Raw genomic sequence first — 10,647 nt, forward strand, 5'->3', positions numbered from 1 at the left:
TGGAGGCGATATGTTCCTCCGAAACGTCGGTTAACACCACATATACACGGTGCCAAATCCCAGAAGACTGCTTTCTTCCTCTTTTTTTATTTTTGAAAAATGAAAATTAATTCCTGCTGCTTCTTTGTTAACTTCATGATGATTAAATGACATTCATCTAAACCTGTCATGCAGCAGTATGAATATAAGTGCAAACTGCAAGACCTGGTATTGTTGTCTACTAACCCAATCTTTAGCCATAATTGATATCATGATTTATGTGATTGGGTTATGCCATATTTCTATTAGTGTCTCTCTGGCTCTTGTTTTTCAGGATTACAACACCAATGGCTGCTTTCATCACAGTGTCTGGGAATTTTGTATTATTGAGACAAAGTGTTGAGAAAGGTAAGTTGTTTTTAATGAGGGAAGGATAATTTTGTTTCACTGGAGCACCATTAGAGCATGGCAGTTTTTCAGTTGATTAAAAATTTTCAGTTCCTACAGAATCTAAAGTTTCATCATAGAAAAATCCCGCCAATAGAAACTATATGGAACCAGTTCTGTCAAGTTTATATACTTATAAACTAGTTTTCTAAGATTAATTTTAATACTGTTGCTCCATTAATGTTTAACTCTCTCAAGGGGCTTCTTATATTCAAATTTTCCAAGAAAATTTTATATATATTTCCTCCTTCACTCACCCATGAAACATGCCATTCACACATCAGCACTCTTACTTAATTATTCTAATAATTTGATTTGTTTCATTCTGGTCCGTCACACTATCAATTAAAAAGCCAAAACAATTCTGTCCAGTGTGACTATTTAAGTTTTACTACATGAAAACTTAGCACCCTTACATGTTTCGGTCCTTACGGACCATCTTCAGAGGGAACATCGATACTTATTTGGAAACTACTATCACAATGGGTGTTCTAAGTGCTAAAATACATACATACATACACTATGCCTGGAATGCACAATATACATAAAATCCAACTTTTTCACAATCACAGCTGCTTTCCTGGTATATTAAAATTTTTAAAACTTTGTTAAGTTAAAATTTATAAACCAAGTAGGTTCGTGTCCCTTCTCTTATCATCTTTCTTGATGGGGGCTGATCTTGTGCCACCTGTCTATCTTGAGAAGGAGATTCTTCTTGTCGTCTTGTGTTTGTTCGTTGCTTGCTGTGTTGTTTTCACACCCATTGTGATAGTAGTTTCCGAATAAGTATCAATGTTTCCTCTGAAGATGGTCTGTAAGGACCGAAACATGTAAGGGTGCTAAGTTTTCATGTAGTAAAACTTAAATAGTCACACTGGATGGAATTGTTTTGTCTTTGTATTCTATTAATATCACATGAGAAGCACAAACAGATAAATTTTCTGTTACATGGGAATTACAGACTTCAGTAATCTTCACAGTCACCACCATACAAGCCTCAAATTCACATTACTATAATTTCTCGTATTCCCCACTCTTTCATCGCCCTTCTTCATCCAAGGAAATTACCCAAATGTCTGAGTAAATAAAACAGAAAATATTACATCACTAATTAGTCCTCAGTATATGTATGACATTTAATTTCATTCATACTTGTTCATGACCAGGGAGTTTTTAATTTCAAATGCTCAAGTCTGCAGGAGGTCATAATATAAGCTGTATTTAATATACTGTTTGAACTGCTACCTTGAAAAAAGACTGGATGGTTAAGAATGGATTTGTTTACCCATGTTAGGTGGGTCCCTTGTCACCACAAGCATGTCTTCAGGTTGTGGATGGAGGAGACGTCCTCCAGGTATAAAGGGTAGCTGTGAATATATTGAATAAGCAGTTGCAGACAGTGCAAAAGGGGTGGTCCTCTAGCTTGGCAGTTGGGCATGGGGCTAACAACTCCTCACAATAAAAAACAAGCTTGTTACGAAAGATTGCAAGAAGCCTCTGACCAAATCATGACATAAACATAGGTAACAGATGTTTTGAAAATGTAGTACAGTTCAGATATTTGGGAACGGCTATAACAAATCAAAACCTGATTCAGGAGGAAATTAAGAGGAGACTGAACCCAGGTAATGCTTCCTACCATTCACTTCGGAAACTTTTTTCTAGGCTCCTGTCTAAAACCATAAAAATTAGAATATACAAAACTATAATTTTGCCTCCAGTTCTGTATGGGTGTGAAACTTGGTCTGACATTAAGGGAGGAACATAGACTAAGGGTGTTTGAGAGTCATGCTCATATTTTACTGTCTCAGACTTGAGACTCCCTCAACCTGGAGAGCCAGGTCCCGGTATTTATATGCCGCAGGAACAGGGCGGCCCAGTGATACCCCCAGATATTGGGTTCCTTTTTTGTTGCCTCCTATGATTTGCATGGCTATGGTGGATGTATTCGACCCTGCCTCCACACAGGGTTAGCAACTGTCATTGCTCCAACTGCTCTGCTTATAACATCTCTGCACAGACCACACAGAAAATACTGTTCCTCTGTTGCCATATCCAATGTTGCATTCACGTTGGTTTGGATGATCATGTGATTGCTACACAGCCATTGCCTAGCAACAACCGTTGTTTACAGAGCCATTACTGAGCAACGGCTGGTGTATAACTGCTTATCTCGTGGCTTTTGCCTAACAATGGGTCTCCATACCACATTGCTCCCTCCTCAAGGTTATTCATCCCAAGTAGCCTACAGGCGTACCACCATTTCTTCTTATCTGAGGACTGTGCTTGTGACGTCTGTGATTGGTCTTGCCTCCCTTCTCTGTGACTCAGTTCTCTTGGAGATTACTCTCCAACTGCTCCCGCTGCTCCCTCCTTAAGGCTCCTCATCCTGAGCGGTTCTCTGATAAGGTGCCACGTGGTCCGGGTGTACCACCATCCTTCTCTTCCAAGGGCTGCAGGCAAAAGTTCTGAGAGTGGTCAGTACTCCTACTTCTCTGGCTCTTAGGTTTCTCCATGATGTCTTTACACTCATTTTCCACAGCCCAATGAAAATTTGACTGCTCACTTTGCGATCTCCAGTCCAATGTTTTGTCCGAGGGCCTCATAAAATGTCTCCTTACTCCCCAGACACAGCTCCCATCTCATGCCTTGGTCCCTTATGTCACTGTTGCGTTGAGGTAGCGCCCAATGTCTCTTCTCAAGCATCCGTCTTTTAGGGGCTCTTCTTGTAACATTGTCCTGCTGGCCCCTGATGACTGTGTCCCTTCTGTGATGCAGGAATGGTGCAGCAGGTCAACTGTCCACAGGAGGCAGCCAACTCCTGCCAGAATCCACAATCGCCCTGAGTCCATTTCTTTGGCTGTCAGCAGTGCCAGCCAAATGAACCAACTTTACATGACAGAGAATACTGGCCCTTGGAAGGATTTTCAGTTTGGGTTCATGTGCATTCTCCAAGAAAATTAGGAAATGAGGACAAAGCTTAGATGTCCATAACACAGTACAGAGTTGTCTGCTAATCCGTGTTTCAAGATCTTCCACAAATTATTGCATTTCTGAACGTTGTCTAACATCATACTGGGAAAAAATGGAACACACACAAATGTAAGTAATAACATCAAAGTAATTGCATTAATATATTTTCATAACAAATTACTGAAAAAATAATGAGACTAAGGCGTGTAGATTTTATGAAAGGGTTGATGAGATAATCTGGAGATATTTGTGTCTCATTTTGACAATTTTTGAAACAACAATGTAAGAACAGCTCCTTGAAAAGAAATACAAATGCTCCCAAGGGTTTTGCAACCCTCTGGTCTGTTGTAATTTAACAAAATCACTCCCTAAAAGTTGATGATTCAGATATATGTAAATCTGTAACTATCTCTGGAGCCCAATGAGGAATTTTAGACACACATTGTAAACAAGAATTATATCCTTGGGGAATTAAAATAATTTTTAATAAAATCATGATGTAATAGGACAGTGTATTCTGATTAGGGCAGTTGCTACTACATTTAACAGGAAATGACATCCACTTTTAGTTAATAAAGCTGAAAATGGTAGAAGACTGAAAAAGTATGACAGAAAGAAATAAAGAAATGGAGAAAGAAAGAATATGAAAGATGGAGCAATTTTTCACTCTGTCCTAACCTATAAATCTTTACATACATATAAATAGATTAAATTATATTATATTAGGCTAAAGCTTCAATTGTTACTTACTTGCAGTGTGTACGTTTGTTACTTTCTGAATCTTGTGGGACCTTAATCTGGAGTTCTGGCATATTGGGAGCTGAGAGTTTCACAGCATCATTGCCATCCAGAGTCACATTAATAAGCAGCATCTTAGGGTATGTTCGTGCCGTCTTGAACTCCTCAGTTTTTTCATCATATACAATGAAAAATCTGAAAAGTAAGTTGTACAATATTGTGTGATACACAAACTGTTCATCCAAATTACCCATGGAAAAATATGAGCTGAGAAACGCGTGTAACACAGTAAAATCCATCTAAAATGAAATATGAATGGGAATGCCTTCATAGGAAAAGTTCTCTGACCTGAAGAGACTAACAGAAACTAAAGGCTGCGCCATAGCTCAAGCGGTTAGTCGCTGGCTTCCCACTGCGGCGACCCAGGTTTGATTCCGGGTCTGGTCAAGTGGGATTTGTGGTGGACAAAGTGGTGCTGGGGTAGGTTTTCTCCGAGTGTTTTGATTTCCTCTGCCAATCTTCATTCCACTAATTGCTGCACAATCACCCTCACCTATCATCTGGGGTTGGTACAATAGGACAGAAGTGGCCGCAGTAAAAGGGACTTAGTCCCATCCTACTAGCATTAAAAAAACAACAGAAAACTAATGTTAAATTGACTACATTATAACACAGACAGAGAAAGGTAATGCAATAATTTAAAAGGAAACAAGTCTGCTGAAATATCTGTCTTCTGTCCATAAAATTTGGATCTGTATTGTGCTTCCTGAAACATATACAAGAAGGATGGCAAAAGCAGACAGGCATAGAATACTTTTAATGAACTACAGAAAAAGAGAGCATTTGAATGAAATGTGACAGTGAAACAGAAACAAAGACACACACAAAACTGGAAACAAATTCTACTCAGTGTTTGCATGTACATATATATGGCACAAATTTATAATTTGTTTCTTGGATCATAGATGCACAGGATGTACACAGTGGAGTTCTTATTTTATCTGTACGTACCTATGACAAATGCTATTCTGTCCAGAACATAAAAATATCCAGGCTTCATGATATTCTGTCACAAGCAGACTTCACTGTGATAAGTTCAAGGAATTGAATTGAATTTATTTACGTTCTATAAAGCCTAAGCAGGTTAATACCACTGGATACAGAACAAGACATAAGTTACATATATTAGTACAGACAATTTTTGCTTGAAATTTTTTGTAATATTAATTTTACATCATTCTCTATTTACATTCAAGTATTCATCTGGAGAGTAGAAGGTATGAGCATGCAGATAATACTGTAGTGCTAATTTAAACTGTTCAGTATCATTACTCAAATTTTGATACTTTGTGGCAGATTATTTTATGCCAGTAAAGTAGACTCCTCTTTGATAATAATGATAAGTTTGATGAAGGTAGGTGAGATTTATATATGTTTGTCTAGTATTCAGGTTATAGATATCAAAATTTAACTTGAATTTATCTTTGTTATAAATAAGATACATGAAAAGTGATAATATGTACTGCATTTCATAAGGCAGAATATGTATTTTCCACGACAGTGTACTGTCTAAATCTCTGTTCCAAGGACTTTTATATCAAGTTTTTAGAGATTAATTTATTGGCATAACTGATGAGCAGTTCAAATTGGAAGGACTGGCCTGGCCTGGCCTGGCCTGGCCTCTGAATTAACTTCACACAGACTCCAAATTCACTTAAGGGAATAAGCCAATAAAGTGGCCCAAGACTTTACTGCCTCTACAGCTTCGGTGTACAGGTTATGAACAAGCAAAATTACACTCTCGAACCTTAATAAGGAACTACCTGTTCTGGAGTGTCCGCTAAAACATAAGCGGAAGTTAAGGAAACTGCGGCAAGTAACGCAAGATCCAGCATGTAAAATAGCAGTTAATTAAGTCACCAAAACCATCAGACAAACGAGCTGTAGAAAGGCATTTGAACAGTTGGAAACAAAAGTAGGGATCTGTGAGGTCACACCTTAAGTTCTGTGGCCTATTGCAAAATTGCTTATGAAAAGGGATTCACAAAAGGCACCAACCAATGTTCATGGACCTTTAGGAATAACATATCACCCAAACAAGAAAGCCAATGCAACTGTGGACTGTTTAAAAAACCACTTCACATCTTTTGACTTGTGTGATGAGAACCATGAGCAATGGGTGGAAGCTAGAATCCAAGCTTTGCTGGTGTTGTCATGTTGCAGTGCAGCTGCCTAGGACTGCTCTGGTGAGGTGAACTTGGAGAACTTCCTCTCAGAGGATCCCTTGGGAGCTCTTTGTGCTCTACTCCGTTCGCATGGCTGCAGCCTTGATATGACACTAGATGAGCTTTCTCTCCTTCTACTAGGGTACAACTGCAACAGCTTGGCATAGATTCTGTATTTGTCCTTTTAGGACATTTCCTATGCACCACAAATATTGATGGGGCTGAAAGCACCATTCCTCTGTTGTTGTTTGAGGGCTGATGCCTAGCAACAGCCACTGTACAGTCACCTATCTCATGTCAGCTCCTGGTAACACAATATGTGAAATATTCTTTCATAAGTCTTCTATCAGCACTATATAACCTTGGTTGTTAATAAAGCGTCATAAATTACCCAAATAAGCACTTCTCTTCAAATGATTCACAGATGCAGAGGGCAGGCAGAGGGCAGCATAACCCTTTAAAAGGAAAAGCTTTACATAATTATTCATTTGGATTTTGGGAACAAACCTGTCTCTTAGTTTCAATGGGCCGTCACTGACTGTCTGAATTCCACACTCAGTACATTCTGCTTCCTCTAAACTTATTCCTGCACATGACTTTATAGGAAATACAGTCAATTCAGACAGCTCTCCAACACAGCGCCATTTCTCAGGAACACTGTTGGTGCTCTTCCTTTTCTGGTGCCACCATCTGACCAGCAGAGCCAACAAAACAGATACCGTCCCCCAAAAAAGAGGAGATGGGAATCCATATGCCTTCTGCCAGAGCATTGGAATTACTACAGACAAAGTAAAATATCTTGTGTTACTAAATACATCAGTCTTTCATCCACACACAATCCTAAGGCTAACCTACCTACCTACCTACCACTTGGCGCTGCAGCCCTGGGTGAGCCTTGGCCTCCTCTACAACCAGTCTGCACTGCTCTCTATTCCTCATCTTCTCTATCCATCCTTTCACCTTAATCTTCTTCAGGTCGTATCATTTCTTGGGCTACTTCCTGCCCCTTTCTGGGTTGCATCACTGTACGTACATTCTGAGTTGCCATCACAATATCATTGTTCCTTGTCTTTCGCTTAGTCCATTTCCCATATGTTCTGCTTATCTGAGGCTAGTTGTTAGGTTTCTGAACAAAATTGTTTCTACAGGATGAGGTTGTTAGCCTCATGCCCAACCCCCAACCTGGAGGACCAGGGTATCTCTCTGGACTCTACACTTTGACCTTTCTGGCATGGGTGACCCTACTGGTAGTTAAACTACTACTGGCATAGCTCTCAAGGTTACAGATTCACACAAGCCCATGACCATGACAAGGTGGAGACACTTTTGGGAGCATCCTAAGGCTAACACAAAAACTAATTATGATGAAAACATGACAGTAATTTCGATGTATGAACTTCATATATTTTATACAACGTATTTCATTGAAGAAAGCAGTCTTCTGGGATTTGNTTCATTGTTTATTTTGTATATTTATTTATTCATGCACCCACTTAGTTATTCATTAATTTACTTATTGTTACTTATTTATATTTTATTTCTTACCCATTTATTAATTTTTTTGCTTGTTTCTTTGTTTGTTTATTTGCATACCTGATGTTAATCCATCAATGAGTTTCCTTCAGTTTACACGGTTTAGAAATATGAAAACTGTTGCAATAATCAAGTGATTAACACATGAAGTATTTTGGATTTCTTACATTTTTGATGATTTCAATATTACTGTATTGTAATATCAAGTTCATATGACAACATAAGAAGTTGGGTATGAATGAAGTACTTTCGGTGCTTTTATGTTCATTGCAAAAGAGAACTGGAAAGGCCTGCTATTTTTAGATCTAAGAACCATCAACTTAAAACCAGCATAGAGTAACAAAGAAATGTTCAGTGCATCAAATGTTCATTCACATCATTAAGTTCTACTATGTAATGTACCTACTGGTATGAATTTACAGCACGATACAAGGTGGCTTGATCAATCAATTATGGCTAAAGTATGTTTCTTGACTTATTTATTTCATCTCTATAGATCTTTGTTACATTTTATTCTGCAGTTCCAATGCCAGTTTTCAAAAAGATTAATTTAGAAAAGACTTTATATTTGAGGCTGATAATAAAATTATGTGCCTGATTATACCATATACCAATAAAATACCAAGGGACAATATCACAGATGCTGACAACTGTGTCTGACTGAATTCAGCCAGAGGAAGTCACCGCTATGTTTACACATGTTCACAGCAGCTACTTACATTGTGAAATATGGCAGCGCCATAGCTCCAGCGGTTAGTTGCTGGCTTCCCACCACGGCAGCCCAGGTTCGATCCTGGGTCTGGTCAAGTGGGATTTGTGGTTTACAAAGTGACGCCGGGGCAGGTTTTTTCCGAGTACTTCAGTTTCCCCTGCCAATCTTCATTCCACCAATTGCTCCACAATCACCCTCACCTATCATCTGGAGCTGGTACAATAGGCCAGAAGTGGCCGCAGTACAAGGGACTTAGTCCCACCCCACTAGCAACAAAAAAAAAATATTGTGAAATGGCCACCATTCCAAAACAACACATGTGTGAAATGTTTTGTGTAAAATATGGAAAAATGGTCATGGAAAAGTGCGAAACATTCAAATCTGCATTTACAGAATAAACTGTTTGATACTTTTCTAATTTTTTGAGATTTTAAATTTTAAAAAGGACAAAATTTCCCTGTCTGTGCCCCTGTGATCCCTTGTCATTATACATATGTCATTTAGGTTCAACATATTCATATTCATATTCATATTCATATTTAATGTGTCTTCCAGAGATCTATATATGTAGACATAGGATCTGTCATTGTTTATACTAGATAACAAAATAATAATAAGATATTTAATCATACAATATAAATCCAACTGGATATCACAAAGTATAACACATATGCATCTGTGATAGGCCACATATATTGTATCACTCACTATGCAAGGTAACACTATAAAAAAATTGATCATACAGTGTAAATCCGACAGTATACCCATTTCACAATAACAATAATTTATGTACAAAATATAAAACATGCACATATATCTACAATAGGCCACATATAATATATCACTCTTATCATCACAGTAATTAATTATAAAATCTTATTGTTTTAATCCTATTTCCAGTCATGTTTCAATTCAAAAAATTCCTCAAATTTCTTAGTGACAATCAGATGTTATGAAGAGTACTTGTCTCTGGGATGTTATGTTGTGTAGTCTGGCAGAAGTGTACAGATACATTAGGGCAACACAATGCTTCCATTCTCAGGGTTGAAGAATAAGTTGACTAATAGTTTGTACCTTGCTACTTATCTTAAAAAGTGCATTTCCTCTACTCCAGTTTTGTTATTGTTGTTGTGCAATAAAAGTCCAGTCCTCTGAACCGTATATCAGAACAGGTACTGAAAGGACTTTATAAAACATTAAAAACGTTTCTTGAATTTTTCTTAATGCTGTCCACTTTACTATGCCACAAAGAACTTCAAAATTATGTAATCTGGACTCCAAGTTCTGGTTTCTCTGTCCAGAATAACTGGATCCTAAACAGTTGAAATATTTAATTTGCTCTATTATAATGCTTTCTCTTAAAAACAGCCTTTGCCCTAATGGGATCTTTACCTTTAAATGCTAAAACCTTAGTTTTATCTTGTGATATATCCATACTTTAACTCAGCGCTGTAGTCCTAAGTTCATGAACACATCTCCCCAGTTCATCTTCTGATGGTGCAAGCACAATTGGTCAGTGAAAAGTTTTCATTAGTGTATTTCTAATATAAAACTGTATTGTTCTCTTCTGCCAGTCTTAGGCAGTAATAGTTTACACAGCATGGGTGATTAATGGGCACTTTGTCTGAGATCTAAACTGACCTTCAGTGGTTTATTTTGATCATTGCTGTTGTCATTTACAACAGTAACCCACATATCATAGTCTATAACTTGCATAACAAACTCCCTACTTGCATAAAACAGAAGAAATACAATTATTTCTTTAAAGGCGAAATATATGAGCACTGATGATTTTAAATAATCGGATTTTAATTTCTGCAACATTTTTGGTTGAAGGAGAAAGCTCGAGATCGGATTAAGGACAGAGACTGTGACACTGTTGCCTGACAGATTACTGAATGAATCATTCTTACTTATTTTACGTTTAACACTTACCAAGGTCTCTATGGTCTCTATGGTCTCTATCGACCTCTATCGACTTTGGGTAGCCTCTAAGGCTGAAAACCCACTGAAGCAACAAACCGCGCGCGGTAATTGGAT

General features: G+C 37.9%; 1 protein-coding gene across 3 annotated transcripts in view; it reads right to left on the reverse strand.

The window, feature by feature from the left end:
- LOC111862669 (mitochondrial amidoxime-reducing component 1) overlaps positions 1 to 10,629 on the reverse strand; it is an 18,485-nt gene extending 7,856 nt beyond the window's left edge. Inside the window, exons 1-4 of one of the 3 annotated variants that reach the window (XM_023848219.1) lie at positions 10,543 to 10,629; positions 7,226 to 7,385; positions 6,870 to 7,140; positions 4,150 to 4,332 (exon numbers count right to left, since the gene is read on the reverse strand). In XM_023848219.1, coding sequence (XP_023703987.1) covers positions 4,150 to 4,332; positions 6,870 to 7,140; positions 7,226 to 7,301 — 530 coding nt within the window. In that variant the 5' untranslated portion in view covers positions 7,302 to 7,385; positions 10,543 to 10,629. The remainder of the gene's footprint in view (positions 1 to 4,149; positions 4,333 to 6,869; positions 7,141 to 7,225; positions 7,386 to 10,542) is intronic. The other 2 variants (XM_033750792.1, XM_023848220.1) reach the window with 2 other exon arrangements.
- Between the last annotated feature and the right edge of the window lie 18 nt (positions 10,630 to 10,647).

This window comes from Cryptotermes secundus, unplaced genomic scaffold (genome assembly GCF_002891405.2).
Source record: "Cryptotermes secundus unplaced genomic scaffold, Csec_1.0 scaffold5, whole genome shotgun sequence".
Classification (NCBI taxonomy): domain Eukaryota; kingdom Metazoa; phylum Arthropoda; class Insecta; order Blattodea; family Kalotermitidae; genus Cryptotermes; species Cryptotermes secundus.